The sequence below is a fragment of the Drosophila albomicans genome, chromosome 2R (genome assembly GCF_009650485.2).
Source record: "Drosophila albomicans strain 15112-1751.03 chromosome 2R, ASM965048v2, whole genome shotgun sequence".
In the NCBI taxonomy this organism is placed as follows: domain Eukaryota; kingdom Metazoa; phylum Arthropoda; class Insecta; order Diptera; family Drosophilidae; genus Drosophila; species Drosophila albomicans.
The window spans coordinates 3094392-3114833 of record NC_047631.2 but is presented as its reverse complement, the minus strand read 5'-3'; the positions used below and the strand labels follow the sequence as shown (position 1 = coordinate 3114833).

At 35.8% G+C, this 20442-nt stretch overlaps 3 protein-coding genes and 2 long non-coding RNA genes across 5 annotated transcripts; 2 read left to right on the top strand and 3 right to left on the bottom strand.

Moving 5' to 3' along the window:
* Nucleotides 1-1808: 1808 nt before the first annotated feature.
* Nucleotides 1809-2328, bottom strand: LOC127566190 (uncharacterized). The gene is made up of 2 exons (XR_007955471.1): nucleotides 2230-2328; nucleotides 1809-2166 (listed from the first exon to the last, which is right to left on the bottom strand). It is a non-coding gene; the product is annotated as an uncharacterized LOC127566190 (long non-coding RNA).
* A 146-nt stretch (nucleotides 2329-2474) lies between these two features.
* On the top strand, nucleotides 2475-5729 carry LOC117575884 (snRNA-activating protein complex subunit 1). The gene is made up of 3 exons (XM_034260324.2): nucleotides 2475-2957; nucleotides 4362-5436; nucleotides 5506-5729. Exons 1-2 carry the CDS (start codon nucleotides 2553-2555, stop codon nucleotides 4431-4433), a joined length of 477 nt encoding a protein of 158 aa, XP_034116215.1. The 5' UTR covers nucleotides 2475-2552; the 3' UTR covers nucleotides 4434-5436; nucleotides 5506-5729.
* A 104-nt stretch (nucleotides 5730-5833) lies between these two features.
* Nucleotides 5834-6280, bottom strand: LOC127566191 (uncharacterized). Its single transcript, XR_007955472.1, has 2 exons — nucleotides 6199-6280; nucleotides 5834-6137 (listed from the first exon to the last, which is right to left on the bottom strand). It is a non-coding gene; the product is annotated as an uncharacterized LOC127566191 (long non-coding RNA).
* Nucleotides 6281-7021: 741 nt separating this feature from the next.
* LOC117575883 (probable ATP-dependent RNA helicase spindle-E) lies at nucleotides 7022-13103 on the bottom strand. The gene is given in 13 exon segments (XM_034260322.2): nucleotides 7022-7279; nucleotides 7344-7556; nucleotides 7613-7734; nucleotides 7795-8928; nucleotides 8994-9141; nucleotides 9275-9677; nucleotides 9680-9863; nucleotides 9935-10062; nucleotides 10132-10784; nucleotides 10843-11003; nucleotides 11005-11571; nucleotides 12412-12666; nucleotides 12812-13103. Coding segments are annotated over 13 exon segments (4290 nt in total). The 5' UTR covers nucleotides 13001-13103; the 3' UTR covers nucleotides 7022-7146.
* A 310-nt stretch (nucleotides 13104-13413) lies between these two features.
* On the top strand, nucleotides 13414-14586 carry LOC117575889 (putative SERF-like protein). Its single transcript, XM_034260330.2, has 3 exons — nucleotides 13414-13603; nucleotides 13917-14022; nucleotides 14082-14586. The coding sequence occupies exons 1-3, from the start codon at nucleotides 13597-13599 to the stop codon at nucleotides 14152-14154; spliced, it is 186 nt and encodes a 61-aa protein (XP_034116221.1). The 5' UTR covers nucleotides 13414-13596; the 3' UTR covers nucleotides 14155-14586.
* The last annotated feature ends 5856 nt before the right edge of the window (nucleotides 14587-20442 follow it).

Genomic DNA, 20442 nt, shown 5'->3' with positions numbered 1-20442 from the left:
TTTTAGTTTATGTTTTTTTTGTCACTGAAAAGCTGTTCGCACGCGACATTTACCAGAGAATTACCCATATACCAAAATTCAACTCTCGCTTTAAAATTACGCTTGTTAATTGATTTTTTGATTTCTTGCCGGCACAAAGTTATAATACCCTTCTACCCTATGGGTAGCGAGTATAAAAAAGAAGCTGATAAACAACTTGCGGATCAAGCCATTTTCTGCAGTAAGAAATAGCTTTGCTACTTCCATCTTCGCTGCACACTCTTACTGACTCACAGGACGAGGCTTGTAAACAAAAATATATTTTTGCAACCAATTTCAGTGAGTTATCACTCTAGTAGTAAACTGTATGTAGTGTACAATATTTTCTAAACATAATAACACAATAGCTACTTAGATTACTTAAAATCTTGCGCCAAATTTATGAATGTATGTGTGTACATGCATACATGCTTGAATAATAGCCTATTTCCACCGCACCCAAAACCTCGGTTTTCTTTGGTTTTTTCCCGTTCAGGCCGAATGTTACGTTCGCCCCATGTAAAAACCCATAGGAAAAAAAGTCGGTTTTTCTACGTGCGCGAGCTACGTAGAAATCGCGAACGCACTTTTTGGGTAATAAAGCGATATTTTGATCGATATGACAACGAAAAAGAGGTCACCACTAAACAAACAGCTGACATTTAAGTGCGCCAAGGTATGAAAATAGAAAAATTAAAATTTTATTTTGCTTTTTAAAGCAAATTTTTTATATTTTAGATGAGCCAAAAAACTCGAAAGCCGTCAATATCGTGGAGTGGCATCCACGAGGCTATGTTGTTCGAGTTATGGGAGGAGAAATGTAGTGCCTTTTTTGGCCAATCCACAAAGGCGCTCCACAAGGGTGCCAAACTCCTCCCTATTAATTCGAAAATTATCTTAAAAAAATGATTCGTTGTTTCCAGGAACATCGCGCTCCCAAAAACACCCATGCTGCTGCTAAAAAGTAAATGTATTTATGTAAATATTACATTGCTGCCAGCAAATCTACTTATGTACATAGCCCCAAACTGATGGCGATTTCTTTACTATTGGCAATGGCCTATACTCTATACTCCGCTAATTTTCCCTCCACTTCGTCAAAATCCTCATAAAAATCCTGCAATTTAATAAAATTTTCCATTTTAAAATGCACGTGCTGTTTTTTGAATTGTTCGCCAACTCGTGTTTACATTTGAACAGCTGACATTTCAGAGCGGCCATATTGAGAATTTTACCGTTGCCCATATTTCTCGGTTCGTGCAAATGGAAACCCCGAAACGGGACTTTAAAAAACGTAGAAAAACTGAGTGAGGTGGAAATAGGCTATTAAGCTTTATTGGACTAGAAACGACAAATATGTATCTTACTTTTCAGGTAATTCACCATTCCGAATTCATCATACACAAACGTCCACCAATTAGAAATCCTAAATATTACCAACAATTGTGTTAATTCTTAAACAAAAATGTTGAATTCATCATAGTTACAATTCTTCTCACCGTGCTCAAAGTTGCTTCTAAAAAATCGAAGGTGTCCCAAAACCATCGATGCTTCCGATGATTTGAAAACATCGATAACATCGATGTGTCACTCGATAATTCTGCACCTCTAATAGCCTCATTCCACCTCACTCAGTTTTTCTACGTTTTTTAAAGTCCCGTTTCGGGGTTTCCATCTGCACGAACCGAAAAATATGGGCAACGGTAAATTTCTCAATATGGCCGCTCTGAAATATCAGCTGTTCAAATGTAAACACGAGTTGGCGAACATTTCAAAAAACAGCACGCGCATTTGAAAATGGAAAATTTTATTAAATTGCAGAATTTTTATGAGGATTTTAACGAAGTGGAGGGAAAATTAGCGAAGTATAGAGTATAGGCCATTGCTGGCAGCAATGTAATATTTACATAAATACATTTACTTTTTAGCAACGGCATGGGTGTTTTTAGGAGCGCGATGTTCCTGGAAACAACGAATCATTTTTTGAAGATAATTTTCGAATTAATAAGGAGGAATTTGGCATCCTTGTGGAGCGCCTTTGTGGATTGGCCAAAAAAGGCACTACATTTCTCCTCCCATAACTCGAACAACATAGCCTTGTGGATGCCACTCCACGATATTGACGGCTTGCGAGTTTTTTTGGCTCATCTAAAAATATAAAAAATTTGCTTTAAAAAGCAAAATCAAATTTTTATTTTTCTATTTTCATACCTTGGCGCACTTTAATGTCAGCTGTTTTGTTAGTGGTGAGCTCTTTTTCGTTGTCATATCGATCAAAATATCGCATAATTACCCAAAAAGTGCGTTCGCTATTTCTACGTAGCTCGCGAACGTAGAAAAACCGACTTTTTTTCTTATGGGTTTTTACATGGGGCGAACGTAACATTCGGCCTGAACGTGAAAAAAACCAAAGAAAACCAAAGAAAACCGAGAGGTGGAAAGAGGCTATAAGCCGGCTAATATTACCAAGACTACAGTAGTAGCATATTTTGTGCACGCAAATTGATAAACTACGAGAGTTGAAATACAATTGAATGGAACATATCGTGTACGACGACTGCTGGCAGTTATTGCAGCGTTTTGGACGGATCTCTGGCGATGCCAATGCCCAGTTCACGCTGTTCTGCCAATGCTGGCACGAGATGCAGATGCAACACATATACTCAGCACAGACCAACCAGATTGAGGTGATTGAGACCACATTGGCGGCGCTGCATGTTGCCAAGCGTGTGGCATGCGGACGACAAACCAATGGTGAACCTTTTCAAGCGACGCGAGCTCAGCGCATTGGCGGTCTATACTTACTTTATGCAATTTATCACAAGCAACCCACAAAACATTTTGTTAAAATTGAGGTTTCACCACGCACTTGGGATTCGCTTGTTGGCTTTATCGAGCAACTTCGTCTCACGTGCTTTGAGAACCCCGATACGCAGCAAGTAAGTTTCATTTTTTGGCAATTGGCACAAGAAAACGCCTTTCTTTTCACGGCTCTTGACTATTGCCATGTATTAGATGCATTTGCTGCTTATGATAGTTTGGAAGCCATTCAAGAGGCTAGACAGCGAAAAAGCAGTAATTACAATGGACTCCAAAAACACCAATTGAAGCCAAATATAGCTAATCTCAACGAAGAGCTCCACGGTCTAACGGAATTGGTGCCCATTTGTAAACCGCTCTGTCAACTCGAAGAATCTTACAACACGCAGATGATACGCCATCGCACTTCATTTGCTCCCACAAAGATCTTCAATGAAATTCAGAATGTTTTCTTTAAAATCAACGAACTAGTTCCTTCCGAAGAGAAGCCCAGCACTTCAAATATGGCAAAGAGTCAAATAGAAAAAAGAAATCAGGTGCGGCAAAAAGCAATGTATGGAGGGTCCAAATCGAAGTTAAATAACAACATGGATCAGTTAACTGAAGCTTATAAGGAAGCACATGAGCGTCGCATGTCATCGGCAACAGTTTTTGACCACAGATTGCCAGACGATGTGCTCAAGGATCTGAAATCTTGATTTGCCGCTAAAACCGTGTGATAAACAGAGTTTTAACTATGCAAATAATAATAATATTTAATCAATAGAATGTAAATAAAAATGCACACTATGTAGTTTGCGCACAATGCATTCCCCTTTTAATGTTATCGAACGGGTTATCATCTCAGCAATGTGCAGAGTTGTCGGCACTACACTAATTAAGCGTATTATTGCGCATTGAGAAGCTATTCTTGCCACCATTCAACTGTAAGTCATCATACACACATATGTATGTATTTAAATAGAGGCATTTGATGAATAATAAATAAAATGTATATCTACTTATACTTTTTGAATGCCTCAGCGTCGCACAATTTATTAAATTGGAATTTGCTGAGGGCATTCAAAAACTATGCATATGTTTGTAAAAATTTTTTTTATTCAATTGACTTCTCATTTCCGTTTTACATCATAATAAGCGAATCGCTCTGCAACGATCATATTTCTATACAAAGAAGTCCAATTGATCGTGGTGGCGATTATCTTTAAATGTTTCTTTTTCTTTTCATTGTTTCGACTTTGGTTTTTGTTTTTATGAATTACAAAGCAAATTTAAATAATTTAAAGGCGCCAATTGTCTCATGACAAATGATGCGGATTCATAAGCCTCTCGTCTCTTACACACAACCCATTATGGAAAGATGCGGCGGAACCGTCTACTTAACGGAAATTTATATGACGCAGCCCAGTATAAACAGAGTATAACCTTCACCCTCGTTTTGATTTTAGTAAACACTTCGATACTATTATATATGTACACATTTGTGCAGCTTATTTCAACCACTATTAATTTATTACTTTCAGGTGGACATCAACGTGACATGCCACGAGCCAAAAATCAAAAGAGGCAGGTTGAACAGACGAAACACAAAATAACTGATGGAATGGCAGTGGAACAATTTAAATACAAGAAAAAGGGATATCACATGAACTGCAAAAAATGTATAATGTCATCTGATAATTTGGGGACGTTGAATTATGCCAGAAAAACAGAAGAAAAAAGATAAATAGTCTGATGATACTGCTGGGCGGAGCAAATAAAAATAATAACGCTTACATGTAGAGACGGCCGAGTGTAACGTACTGTCTTGTTTGGAAAAAAAACATATAAGATCAAGCGCAAAACTAGGAGCAAAAGTCGCAATCTGGGAGTGGTATCTATTCTTCTGGACATTTAATGACCATGATTAAATTTTTAATCACAAATAGTAAATAAGTAGCTAATACGCTGCCAAATAGCAACATCTAAACACGCATCTCACAAGAATCTTGACAGAGCCGTTCGTGTTCACCAAACGTCCTCACACTTTTATTGATAATGTGGTCTTTGGCATGCTTTCCGAGGACAGTTAAAGCCCGGAGAGCGGTCCCAAAGTCAAATTTGCAGCAAGCGTAGGCGTAAGTAATGACATATGGAACAAACTATAATCTATTACATTTTTTCTTTTTGTGTAATTATTTTTTGTTTAATGGAAAATACATTATCAGATTGCAAATTAATTTATGTTCAATAAAAATCGTCCTTTTTGCGTGTACACTTTGTTTGTTGGTTTTCACTCTTTGAATGCGGAGGTTAATGGAGTTCATTGGCGCAAGTTGGACTCAAAGTTTGATATGAATTAGCATTCGATTCTGGGCGTTCAAGGTCGGGGATTTATGGTTAATTCATTCAATCGTTAATCTGGGCAAGTTTATCACAAAACCGGATTGCCTGACTTCTGGATTGGTCGTCCGTTCCTAAAATGAACGGCGGCCGCCTAGCCAGTAACCAGCATTTGTCTAGAACTTTAATTTCCGTGCCGGCAACAGCAGCCATCTGGATGAGGCCCCCATCATGATGTGCGCCAAAATCGATGATAGATAGTGATTATGTATTCCGGTGAGTACGCAATGCAATTCCACGTGAGCTGTTCCCTTCATAATCTATCCATTGCTCCTTCTACTTCAGTCTTAAACTTAATGAGCAAAATCAATTGATCATCGAATGCATTAAACAAAGACCCAAAACTTTGTTCGACAAAATTCAAATTTTAGTAAGCCCCTAAATCGCATGCCCAACTACGCGTTATGTGAGTTGGAAATGAGAGTGTATTCAACTACTTCAACGCCGACAACGACAATGGTTGTAGATAACTTATTAACCATAGGTGTAAATAAAAAATAATAAACGTTAACCGAATACAATAACAATAAAGTAAAATGAAAACTTAGTTCTGAGTACATGTAGTTTACCGGTCAACCTCCAATACAACATAACTCAAAGACAAGACGCTATCTATCTATAAATTAAAGTTTCACTAAATTTTAATATTAAAAATAAATATATACATATATATTTTAATTTTGTCAGCAAAGTTTCCATTGGTGGTCATGTTGAGGAAGACGACGAAACGCCTTTCTAGCAGTTTTGTATTTGGTATTTCAATGGATTGATATTTGTAACTGCGTCAAAGTCGGCATGTAGTGGATGTCGATGAGATATGCTGACCCCTCATTTTTGCCTTTGGTTGTTTAAGTAATTTGTTAGTAATAAACTCACATATAGGCATATACAGGATCGCATGTGTGATATTAAAACATCTTTAAACGAAAAAATTGTGTTAAAAAGATACATTCTGCAAAATGTTTTTTACGTATGTACATTTCAAAAATTTTGAAAATAAGACTAGCCTCCCATAGTTGTTGTTTTCGAATTATTAATAAAAACACGTGACAAAAAACGCTAGTCATATTTGACTTTGTCTTGAAAAACGTGTAAGTCGGCGAAATAAAGTAATGAATCCGATAACAAAAATATTATGAAACATAACATTTTAACCTTAAACAAACAAGAAAAAGACCAAATCAAACTAGAAACGCTGCCCTTTATTGTTTTAAGCAACTATTTCCTGGAAATTACCATATATTATATAATGTTCTTTGTTCTGCCTGGTGACTAGCTTAAAAAGGAGCCCCGAAAAAGTAATTTCTTTCAAAGTAAATTTAAAAAAACTGCATAAGTGCACAATAAGAAGCGGTTTCTTATAATTTGATCTGTAAGTTGAGTTTATTAACGCTTCAATTTTCCAATATGCATGTTTGTTTTTGATTTCCAGACTTCAAACATCAATAAACTTGAGTTGTATTCGTTGAAATGAGAGTTCTACGTTAATATTGCTGCTCTTATTTGCAGCGGGAGACATATCATTAAATGTTAGTTTTAAGAATTTGATGAAGTTGAGAAAACACAATAACATTAACTAACATATATGTATATTAAATTAACGCTGGCGAAGCTGCAGTCTCAGCTGACTAGTACTATAGAACTCTTGGGGTCCCAATGAAAGTTTAAGATTCAGATTTTCTTGCATACTCAAAATGTGTTTATTAATTGTAGTTGTTTTACATCAATAAAGAATTTGTGTAAAAGTCAAATGACCTTCTCAAAGTTAGGCTAAATATGAAAATAAAAATAATGATAATAGTTAAAGCAAACATTTTTCAATAAAACTTCTTTAATTCTTGAAGGCATTTTTAGGTCAGATCGTGATTTAAATTATACAAATCTCCATAATGGACGAACCTTAAATTAAATTTAATGAACTGCATTTTACAGAGGTTTCCATCCGATCTGCTTTTCCCGATCGCGATGTAGTTGTGTAAGCAAGTGCAAGCGCAATTGGGTGACGCTTTCTAACATTACGTTACACAATTTGCATTGCAGCATTGACATATCTCTTCGACTGTAAAATAATTGAACATGTTTATTATTTGTAAGGTAAATAGTCAAGGCGTATAAATACTAACAAGTTGCGCCACTCGTAAAGTTGTTTGCAATTCGCTTGTAAGGCCAACAAGTTACTCATATTCTCGATTTCGAGTTCGTAATAGCAATGTATAGGCAATATGGCTCGCTTGCCAAACGGTTCGGCGGCAGGTTCCAAATCAGACATGTCCTCCCAAACATAATCAGAATTTGACAGGTTACGTTCAATAAAACTCCGATCTTTGTTCAGAAGCCTACAAAATAAAGAAATTAAAAAGAATCGCAACAATTGATAGTTATTTATAAAGACCGTGTAAGCAAAGATTGCAGTTGATTAAAAATAGTAGCACGACCCTCATCTCTAGCGGTGGGCAGTTGATTAGGGTCGCTGTGGAAGAACAACATGTCGATATTGTAACGCATTTGATTGATCTAAAATATAAGTTTCAAAATTTTAAAATTAAATCAATTATATTGCAAAATAATATTTACAATACGAATATCGTCCTCAAGAACTGCGACATCCAAATTAACGACCATGTCGTGCTCTTCAAAATGAGATTGCATAGTTTTTGGATTAAAGCCAAGTCCAGCTAAAATACACACGTATTTCGTACGTTCCTTATTGCATTTGATTTGCATGGTGGGACAAAAGAGCATAGTCATCAATGCAGAAAAGCCGTGAATATTTGGCATAAGAGTAGTGCCTCGAGCAGTCAACTTATCACCATCGGTTTCACTGACAGACGCTGCCACCACCATTTGATTATGGCGATCTTGTGGGTCGGAATCTAGAAGAACACCATTAACTGATTCTCGCTCAATAACCACAGTCTTAAATAAGCCGACGCGTAGCATTGAACACATAGATGTTTCAAGTGGACTGAATGGCCCTTTAAGCATTATAGTTTGATTGCATTTATCCAGAGGCGGTGGCTTCAAGTTTTGGTCAGTTGGGTTCTGAGCAGAACGTAAATAATCCTCGTTGATGTGATGTTTGTCCATATGGCTTACATGGCACGCAACCTCTTGCTTGCGTATGCGAAAGTCATGATCCTTACGCGACATATAATCTTCATCTGCTCGACGAGCCAATTGTCGTTCCACAAGTTTGTCATTGAGTAGTCCACCACGCATATGCAGTAATACAGCAGCGACGTTGTTGACCAATGAGTATATCTCCAATTCAATAGTTCCGCACTTTGATACTGTAGTCAACATTTCGACTGCCTCATTATCCCAACGGTTATAGTTGCTAACCAATGACGATGGCTGTATCAAAGCCAGCCGGCATTCAAGCATACGCGGTGGCAGTTTATCTAATTTATATTTCAGCTCATATGGCATCATTCGCAGCTGATCTATAGCCAATAATGCTGTATTACCGTAATCAATGAAGCGCACACTAAACTTTGGATTCCCATTTGCTTGAGTTTCGACCCTGATGACAGTTGCGCGCTGAAAGTGTTGCTTATGCATTGCCAGAAGCTCCAGGCCCGTTGTAATAATGCTTGGATTCTTCACATGACAGCTAAGGTGCTGTGGTGAATTAATTAGTTCAGTCATGCTGTCGATGCGATCCAACAGTTCATTTGGTTGAAAGTAAAACTTGCTACAATTTACAATCTACAAAAACAAAAATGATTCGTATTTATTAGTTAAAAATATATATATCGGGATTTTGCACTTACATGCGATATTTTGCCTGCCACAATCTTGTCAAAGACAGATGGTAGAGGAAGTAGCTCAACATTCCAGTTCTTGCATGGTGGCTCCCAGGTGCTGTCATTGACAACTCCAATCCCGTGTTGTTCAACATACTTAAGAGCACTGGTTTTCCTGAAAAAAAAAATCATAAAAATTTAATGATTAAAGATTCGAAACCTTAGAAATATAGCTAACATTTTCATGAAAAATGGACATTCCATTTAGAAAATATTAGCAATTAAAGCGAATTGTACTGTTATCTTACTCTATAACGTGAAGAGGGCGATATGCATTATTTAGACGCATTCTAACAGCCTTGTAAACCTCGGTCGCGACGCGTCCCGGCACATGAATGGGATTCATGTAATTATATTCATCGTCATCCTCTTTGAATGTTACAAATATCTTTTCAGAACCATGCGAAAATGTAACATCCATTTTCTTGGCCGGAATTTTTGCCTCTAAAAATAATTCCTTAATCCGTCGAGTATATAATTCACCCATATACCGTGGCTCAAATTTAGTAAAGTAGACAGTGCGACAAGGATCGTTGCCATTAATAGCTCGGTATATGTTGCTATCGTAGTCCTCGTTTGCTTTATCGGCGCGCATGAAATAATTGGGATAAAATGCGCCGGCAATGATTACTTTCAAAACTATGGATTTTGACGATCATTCCAAGACTTGCAAGCACTAGATGGCATGTTTTGTAGATACATAGAAGTACAGCGTTGCTGCAGGTCTTGTACCATCAAATGCATCTCTCGAAGAGAACGCAAACAAACACAGAACCGCCGAGCCCATTGGTGTTCCGAATCCTTTTGCATTCTGTCCTGACATATGTTCAGGTACATCTAAAAAGATCCCAAAATTCATCAATTTTACAGTCAAATACTTTGCGTGTATATTAGGAGACTTTACTAACTTTGTACATGCGATATACAGCAATCATGTCCGACCCAGAACCATCGGAAAAAGCGTAGCGCATCCAAATAGCTTCATTTTGTCCTCGTCTTTCAGTGAGAAACAATCCACGAACAGACATTCCAGCAGCTATGGGACAAATTCAGACAAGACCTTCTTTCTCAAATCTTCAACAAAATGTGACCTTTCGTGACTTACCCATGATAATAGCCTCGTCGAGGCAATTAAATACGTAACCAAGTATAATAAGGCGGCTCAAACGCACGTCTAGGGGGAGACGTGTCATAATGCGACCCCAATGGGTGATATCGCCGTCGAGATCCTCGTAAACTCCATCAACCGTAGTAAAAAGGGCTCCAACCTCCTTCAGCAAGAGGACCGTGTTGTGTATGTCAAATAGATTTGGTGGTGACATCGCTAGGGCCAGAATTTCAGTTGGGCTACCCATGTCAAGTTCCTTGGCTTTTAGTATCGAATTCTCAAGTGGCGATCGAAGCATCTCAGGAACTCCAAACTCTTTCATTTCATTTAAATAAAAGTCCTTTGTGACCATACGATAAACACGACCACTTCGTAGACGTCCAACACGTCCAGCTCGTTGGCGACAATTCACTTTGGAGGCCCACTCCAAGCGAAGGCTTTTAAAAATCGATGCAGAGTTGGTATGTAGCACTTTGGTTAGGCAAAAGTCAATGACATAGGATACATCTGGCACGGTTATAGAGCTCTCCGAAATATTTGTAGTCAGTATCACCTTGCGATGGCCAACGGGAGGTGGTTGAAAGACTTCTGCTTGAGCCTCGGGCGACAACAACGAATGGCATCGCACAATTGTAATTTCAGTACTGGGACTGTGGATGTGAAATCAATCAGTTACCGGATAATAAAATATTAAGTTAATTTATTTACTTTTCTCCCATTACTTGTTTAATATGCTCGGCCATAGTATCAATCTCATGGATGCCTGGCAAAAAAATGAGCACTGCTCCTGTGCGCTTCGACTCCTCATAGGTTTGTCGGGATGTCCCAACCGCCTTGCGTTCCATGTTGTCAATCACCAATAGTATTTTTAATGGCATCGCCATAGCGATCTGGTGATATACCTGGTTCCCGCTGTTGGGGCTCATCCTTGCAATGAATATTCTTGAACTGATCTCTATAGAATTTAACTAGCGGATATTTGCGGCCATGACTAGCAGTAACCACGGGTGGTATCCACGAAGTGCTAGCAAAATACTTGCAGAACTCGTTAGAATCAATAGTGGCAGACATCAGGATGACTTTGACATGACGTGAATTCAGTGCCAGCAGTCGGCGTACAACAATCAACAAAAAGTCCATGTCCTCATCCCGCTCATGTACCTCATCCAAGATAATGTGAGTGTAGTGTGTGAGTGTCTTTTGATTAATGAGATTATTCAACAATACACCTGTGGTACAATACAATAAGCGAGTGTCCTCCATATTAGCGGGACGGTGTAGGCCAACTTGATATCCACACACAGTTCCTGGTTGCCATTGCCGTTCCTGACAAACACGATTGGCAATCGATATGGCAGCGATACGTCGTGGCTGTGTTACAACAATTTTACAGAATTCGCGCCTCTTGAAAGCTTCATCCAATATGTACTGCGGCACCTGTTGAAAAAAAAAAAACAAATTAAACTCCCGACACCTATTATTAATAAAAGCAAAACACTGCAATATATATACATAAATGACTATGATCAATTATATACTTAATATGGTTACACACATTTTCTGTATAAACGAAGATACTCTATAGTATGTAATGGTTAAAAAAATCTTAGAAATTTAAAATTAAAATTCATGAAATTAATGTCAGTTGTTGCAAGTTGCAACGTCTTGGACGGACTGACGATACCAATGACAAGTTGAAGCTGTTCTCGTCATGCTGTAAAGAAATACAATCAAAACACATGTACTCAGCGCAGACCAACCACATCGAGGTGATTGAGACAACATTGGCGGTGTTGCATCTTACGGAAGAAAGTTGCTGCTGATGGCGAGCTAATGGTGAAGGAAGCTCAACGAATTGCATGCATATAATTTATTCCATTCATCTCAAACTTGGGACCCGCTTGTCTGTTTTGTCAAGAAACTATATCACGCACCCTTTGAGTAGCACAACTCCCAAAGAAGCTTTTACTTTTGGCAATTGGTACAAGAGAATGCATTTCTTGGTGCTTGTGAAATTTTGACAAACACTGAAGACAGCAAAAGCAATGGACTCCAATAACATCAATTGAAGCCAAAGAGTCAATCTCAACGAAGAGCTTAACTGCCTAGCGATTTATAAGCAACTCTGCCGACTTGAGGAATCTTACGACACGCATATGAAACGGCATACGCACTTCATTTGCGCCCACAAAGATCTTTATTGAAATTCAGAATATTTTCATTAAAATCAGAGGTCTGCATAGAATATTTAATCAATATGTAAATTAAAAACAATACCTGTGTAGTTTTACCACAGCCCGTCTCTCCTTTTAATATAACCACCGGATTATCATTAATGGCGGCCATAATTTCTCCACAATGTGCATATATGGGCAAATTCTTGTCCCGATTTAAATCGAAGTGATATTTCTCATAGTAGGCTTCATCAGAGCGCACGCGAGGCTGCTCTTCCATTTCGCCGTCATCGTCGTCACTATCCAAATCATTAAGTGTTTTATTGCGCATTGAGAAGTTGTTCTTGTCACCATCCAACTGTAAAGTCAACATACATATATATACATGTACATATATTCTTGAAAAATGTCTCAAATTCCCATTCATTTACTTCGCCGTACCCACACTCATTCAATTTTAACATACATACATACACACATCGTGTATAAACTTTTTTTCTTACTTTCTTCATGAGTTCTTTTTCTTTCTCGACGATTTCATTCACCGTGCCAATCATTTTGCGTTTGATCGGATTGGAGTCTTTAGTCTCCACGGCTAGAATTTTGGGATCGCCAGTTATACACCCTTGTAAAGCGGTTCCTCGTTTGAATTCCTTTGAAAAATCGAAAAAGTCCATTATATCGGAGTCCATGCTGACATTAAGTTGAAGCGTTCACTTCAAATAAAACGACACTAAGCAATCCACCCGGGAACTAGTATGCAACAGAGCGGTTAAACGGTAAATGAAAAAAGCACCTAAAAATATCGATATATTCATTAGTTAGACAGCGTTTACCAACACAGACTAAAATATTTGCAGTAAACGGACTAGCTGTCTATAAACTATCGATTTTTATCGCATCCAATATCTAAATATTTTTTTAATTCTATTAGAATTAAATTATATCTTTAAAATTAATTTAAATTTTGACGATATATTTAAAAAATGTGTAACGCTTCTGCTACTGAAAATACTATTTTTATAATTTGAAACTATTTTGTAAATTGAAACTTATCGCTGTTAATAACAGCTGACAAAATGTTAATTCGTTGGATGGCAACACAGCATAACATACAAATTCATTGAACGTGACAGTACTCAATTCAGAATTATTTTTCCATTTGATGTTAACAAATAAATAAGAAATACAAACTGTATGTACATTTTCTAGTAAAAAGTCTATTTATATATAAGACTTGGATCAAAATTACATTGGCAAGGGAGCTGCCCAACAGTAGCGTAACAAAATGACACGTAAGTGGGATAAATCCAGAATTGATGTTCTCATTCTATTGTTGTACAGTGAAGATTCTGTCAATGTAGTTTTGCTTTTGGAATCAAAGTAAATATTCCAATATTTATATAATTTCATTAGTATTAGATATAATCTTTCAATATAAATCGATTCAAAATACTAGCAACTACTAGTTATGTGTATATGTATGTGGTGCGCTTCTAACCTATACCCTCGTTTCGATGTTAGTAAATGCATTGCTTCGATATGTACATATGCGTGCATATCAAAATCGAAAGTTTATATCAACCTTTATTAATTTATTACTTTCAGGCGGAAATCAACGTGACCTGGCACGAGCCAAAAATCAAAAGAAGCAAGCCGAACAGACCAAAGGCAAAAGAACTGATGGAATGACAGTGGAACAACGTAAAGCCAGGTAAATGGGATATCACATGAACTGCATAAAATGTATAATAATGTGATCTGATACTTTAGGGACGCTGAACTTATGCGAGAAAAACAGAAAAAAAAGGATGAAGAGGCTGCTGCTGCGGGCAAGAGCAAATAGAAAAGATAACATTAACAGAGTCAGCTAGAGTGTCGCATACAGTCATACAGCCATGTGTCGTCGGTCGTAGCTCATAAGCAAATCTCCATTCGGCATAGAGAAACAATAGCAAGTGCTAAAGCAGAATAAAAGTCGCAATCTGGAAGTAAATATCAATTATTGGTGGCAATTTCCCTCCTGGATATTTAATATGAGTGAATCAATTACTCAATGCAAGAAATATGAAATCAGTAGCTAATAGCTAATAAGCCGTCAAATAGTAACACCCAACCGTACATCATAAAAGGCAGAAGCTGACAGAAAGGGCTAATTTTTAATGTTATGTATCATAGCTGACTCATCATAATTTTTCTCTATATACCTGACTAAATTATTTACTGTAATATATATAAATTTTCAAATAAAACATAATATACAGCCAAATCAACCGTATACTGTTAAATATTATGTATTATTTTTACTATTGAAAATGTATGTACATATTAAAAAGTAGAAAAGTATTTAATACTCATTAATAGTACGACTAAACAAATTATAGATATATTCTTTGCATTTTCGCTAAAGCTAGATGTACTTACTAAGATAGATGACCAGAATCCTTAAAATGTACGTCTTAAAGATCATTTCTGTGTCTAGACTTGTTTAAATATATTTTTCCTTTAATTTCTTTTAGATTCGATGATATAATGATTAGTCTGATTAAAATCCATGGTTATATTTTTGGTGCCTTTGATATAGATCGGGTTTCACAAATTTAAATAAGGAAAATATAAACTTTTTATAATTCTTTAATATTATTTTATTGGGGTCCACTACCTTTGGATAGTTTCTTGAGTTTTAATTGATTTTATTTTTTAATTTATATAAAATTGGTTTTAACTATTTATACTTGCCGAGAAAACAGCTGAAACTATATGAACCAACTATAAGGCGTAGATTATATATGTATTTTTTTATTAACAGTATATGAAAGAATATAATGAAAATAATAAAAACTCTACATGAATAGTAGACTAACTATGTTTCTATCAATGATTTTTGTTACATAAAAGTTATATCCATGTTACTTCACGAGTTTAGGTTGATCCGTAGAATGTGTTGGAAAAGGTAGAACACATTGTTATTGAAATCACTAAAAACTGATTGCTAAAATTCAAATGAAATTAAAAATGAATTTAATTTAATTTATGACTACAATTAACTATTTAAAAATATGTTAAAAACTTTCAGATTTCCTGTTTAGGAACAAATACTGCCAGATGATGTTAATACCGTTATACCCGTTACCCAGAAAATGACAGAAGAAGGCATTTCCGTCTCTTTAAATTATATGGGCAATCCAATTCAAGTCCACCACGAACAAAGTATTAATTTTAATTTATTTTTTATTTGTATGTATGTAGAGATATTATACATTTATAGCCTATTTCCACTGCACCCAAAACCTCGGTTTTTTTCCATTCAGGTCGAATGTTACGTTCGCCCCATGTAAAAACCCATAAGAAAAAATGGTGGTTTTTCTACGTTAGCGAGCTACGTAGAAATAGCGAACGCACTTTTTGGGTAATTATGCGATATTTTGATCGATATGACAACGAAAAAGAGCTCACCACTAATAAAACAGCTGACATTTAAGTGCGCCAAGGTATGAAAATAGAAAAATAAAAATTTTATTTTGCTTATTAAAGCAAATTTTTTATATTTTAGATGAGCCAAAAAACTCGCAAGCCGACAATATCGTAGAGTGGCATCCACGAGGCTTTGTTCTTCGAGTTATGGGAGGAGATATGTAGTGCCTTTTTTGGCCAATCAACGAAGGCGAAGGATGCCAAACTCCTCCCTATTAATTCGAAAATGTTCTACAAAAAAAGATTCGCTGCTTCCAGGAACATCGCGCTCCCAAAAACAGCCATGCCGTTGCTAAAAAGTAAATGCATTTACATATGTAAATATTACATTGCCAGCAATTCTACTTACATAGGCCCAAACAGATGGCGATTTCTTTAATATTGGCAATGGCCTATACTCCGTTAATTTTCCCTCCACTTCGTCAAAATCCTCATCAAAATCTTGCAATTTAAGAAACTTTTCCATTTTAAAATGCGCGTGCTGTTTTTTAAATTTTTCGCCAACTGGTGTTTTTATTTAAACAGATGACATTTCAGAGCGGCCATATTGAGAAATTTACCGTTGCCCATATTTTTCGGTTCGTGCTAATGGAAACCCCAAAACGAGACTTTCAAAAACGTAAAAAAACTGAGTGCAGTGGAAATAGGCTATTATATTACAAATAGTTTTAAAATATGTATTGGAAACAACGCAGTGCAGCGTTTCTATTTGGTAGTTTTGGTATTTTCTTAAGCTTGAACGGAAAAGAACAGAAAAAACCGATGTTTTTTGGTGCAGTGGAAATACGCTATTAGTTGCTTCAGCTGATAATCTGGTATATTTAGTACTCTGATATATTTCGTATATTATATTTCAATATACCAAATATGACCTTCGATACGTTTTTGTGCTTTTTTGTGGTATATTTGTAGACTTTGGGTTTATTTAAAATGGGTGACGGGTATCTTTATGTTTAAGATATATCCCTCTAAATCATCTTCTCTCAATCCTTTACTTAATTCTACTGGAATAAACTATAACGTTTTTGACTCAAAATATTTTATTCTCGCAAAGTATCAATCTCAACTTTGTTTCAGATATTATTTTCCTATACGTTATTATTCATTATTCGTTAATAACTGCATTTGAAATTGTCAAAATAAAAGTCGCTTACTCTTTTTGTAACGTGCAACACAGCACATTATTATCATTTAATTTGCAAAATGTAACTAAAAATAAAAAAAATTGGGTATCACTTAAATCACTCTAAACCTGAGACATAGTTTTGCAAGTTTTGATCTAAAAAAGTGTTCGCAGGTAATATAATGACGGGAAGGATTTTCCCAAAAATATTCTTAATCAGCGTCAACATCCGAGAAGAGTCATTTACGTCTTTCCTTCTTTCCATATGAACACCTATAGAGGCTATAAAAGATAAAATTACGATTTTTAACAGCACAGCAACTATAGTTTTTAGGATTCGTGAAAATTTTGCGTTCAGAAAAAAAGCATATTTCAATCTCCAAGTGCTTTGATATATTTTCTTCTTTATCATATTTATATGTAAATAGTAATATATTTAGATATATCGAAATATAGCTCACGCAATGTATTAGTATTTCGTCGATACTCACAGTAGCTTTCACATTTAAAATTCAAGAAGTCCAATTGCCAATAAGTTGAATCTCGTATTTACCATTTTAAACTTAAGTGAAACAAGCAACCGACAAGCAGGTCAGAAGCCAAAAATAGGCGACTTCGAAGCATGTTAGTGTCATATCTATGGTTGCGTATCTCATACTAGTTATCAACCACTTCATGGAATACGGATGTTCATGGCATTGTCGGGTCTACGACGGGTGCTGCGGCTAACAATCCTAAGAAATGAAACGACATCGACAACGAGAAGATGCCGAAGTAATAAGCTACTTTTAATGATTTGCTTGGGCTTCTAGTGCAAAACTCTTGTTAGTTAGTCAGTACCTTGTTAGTACCGAATGAACGGAAAGCAAATGAAACGCTTGAAAACAATAACAAAAAAGAACAGGTTTGTGCTAACAGCTGTCAGCGCAGTGAAAGCTCTGCACGAAAGCTCCAATAGGTAACAAAATAACCTTTTGGTCTTAGAACATTAGCATACCGTGATAAAAACTTAATCAACGTATACGTACATATGTATATATGTATGTGGTGTGTCGCAAGCATGATACAATTATACAAGGTAGTCTCGTCGGAAAAAGCTTTCGTCAGTACGCATTCGTGTTTCGACGCAAGAGGTTGTCTGCGGACGAATTTAACTATTTATACTTGCCGAGAAAACAGCTGAAACTATATGAACCAACTATAAGGCGTAGATTATATATGTATTTTGTTATTACAGTATATGAAAGAATATAATGAAAATAAATAAAACTCTACATGAATAGTAGACTAACTCATGTTTCTATCAATGATGATTTTGTTACATAAAAGTTATATTCCATGTTTACTTCACGAGTTTTAGGTTGATCCGTAAATGTGTTGGAAAAGGTAGAACACATTGTTATTGAAATCACTAAAAAACTGATTGCTAAAATTCAAATGAAATTAAAATGAATTTAATTTACATTATGACTACAAATAACTATTTAAAAAATATGTTAAAAACTTTCATATTTCCTGTTAGGAACAAATACTGCCAGATGATGTTAATACCGTTATACCCGTTTACCCAGAAATGACAGAAGAAGGCATTTCCGTCTCTTTAAATTATATATGGGCAATCCAATTCAAGTCCACACGACAAAAGTATTAATTTTAATTTATTTTTATTTGTATGTATGTAGAGATATTATACATTATATAGACCTATGTTCCACGGCACCCAAACCTCGGTTTTTTCCATTCAGGTCGAATGTTACGTTTCGCCCCATGTAAAAACCCATAAGAAAAAATGGTGGTTTTTTCTACGTTAGCGAGCCTACGTAGAAATAGCGAAACGCACTTTTGGGTAATTATGCGATAATTTGATCGATATGACAACGAAAAAGAGCTCACCACTAATAAAACAGCTGACATTTAAGTGCGCCAAGGTATGAAAAAATAGAAAAATAAAAATTTTATTTTGCTTATTAAAGCAAATTTTTTATATTTAGATGAGCCAAAAAACTCGCAAGCCGACAATATCGTAGAGTGGCATCCACGAGGCTTTGTTCTTCGAGTTATGGGAGGAGATATGTAGTGCCTTTTTTGGCCATCAACGAAGGCGAAGGATGCCAAACTCCTCCCTATTAATTCGAAAATGTTCTACAAAAAAAGATTCGCTGCTTCCAGGAACATCGCGCACCCAAAAACAGCCATGCCGTGCTAAAAAAGTAAATGCATTTACATATGTAAATATTACATTGCCAGCAATTCTACTTACATAGGCCCAAACAGATGGCGATTTCTTTAATATTGGCAATGGCCTATACTCCGTTAATTTCCCTCCACTTCGTCAAAAATCCTCATCAAAATCTTGCAATTTAAGAAACTTTCCATTTAAAATGCGCGTAACTGATTTTTTAAATTTTTCGCCAACTGGTTGTGTTTATTTAAACAGATGACATTTCAGAGCGGCCATACGTAAAATTTACCTGAGTGCGTGCTAATGGAAACCCCAAATACGAGCTATTATATTGCACAAATAGCTATTATATTAAAATAGTTTTAAAATATGTATTGGAAACAACGCAGTGCAGCGTTTCTATTTGGTAGTTTGGTATTTTTCTTAAGCTTGAACGGAAAAGAACAGAAAAAACCGATGTTTTTGGTGCAGTGGAAATACGCTATTAGTTGCTTCAGCTGATAATCTGGTATATTTAGTACTCTGATATATTTCGTATATTATATTTCAATATACCAAATATGACCTTCGATACGTTTTTGTGCTTTTTGTGGTATATTTGTAGACTTTGGGTTTATTTAAAATGGGTGACGGGTATCTTTATGTTTAAGATATATCCCTCTAAATCATCTTCTCTCAATTCTTTACTTAATTCTACTGGAATAAACTATAACGTTTTTGACTCAAAATATTTTATTCTCGCAAAGTATCAATCTCAACTTTGTTTCAGATATTATTTTCCTATACGTTATTATTCATTATTCGTTAATAACTGCATTTGAAATTGTCAAAATAAAAGTCGCTTACTCTTTTTGTAACGTGCAACACAGCACATTATTATCATTTAATTTGCAAAATGTAACTAAAAATAAAAAAAATTGGGTATCACTTAAATCACTCTAAACCTGAGACATAGTTTTGCAAGTTTTGATCTAAAAAAGTGTTCGCAGGTAATATAATGACGGGAAGGATTTTCCCAAAAATATTCTTAATCAGCGTCAACATCCGAGAAGAGTCATTTACGTCTTTCCTTCTTTCCATATGAACACCTATAGAGGCTATAAAAAGATAAAATTACGATTTTTAACAGCACAGCAACTATAGTTTTTAGGATTCGTGAAAATTTTGCGTTCAGAAAAAAAGCATATTTCAATCTCCAAGTGCTTTGATATATTTTCTTCTTTATCATATTTATATGTAAATAGTAATATATTTAGATATATCGAAATATAGCTCACGCAATGTATTAGTATTTCGTCGATACTCACAGTAGCTTTCACATTTAAAATTCAAGAAGTCCAATTGCCAATAAGTTG

Excerpts from the sequence above, each read along its gene's own strand:
- LOC117575884 (XM_034260324.2), top strand. The coding sequence starts at position 2,553 with ATGGAACATATCGTGTACGACGACTGCTGGCAGTTATTGCAGCGTTTT. Across the intron at positions 2,958-4,361 it reads AGAACCCCGATACGCAGCAA|GTGGACATCAACGTGACATG; the intron begins GTAAGTTTCATT and ends TATTACTTTCAG.
- LOC117575889 (XM_034260330.2), top strand. Across the intron at positions 14,023-14,081 it reads GTGGAACAACGTAAAGCCAG|GGACGCTGAACTTATGCGAG; the intron begins GTAAATGGGATA and ends CTGATACTTTAG.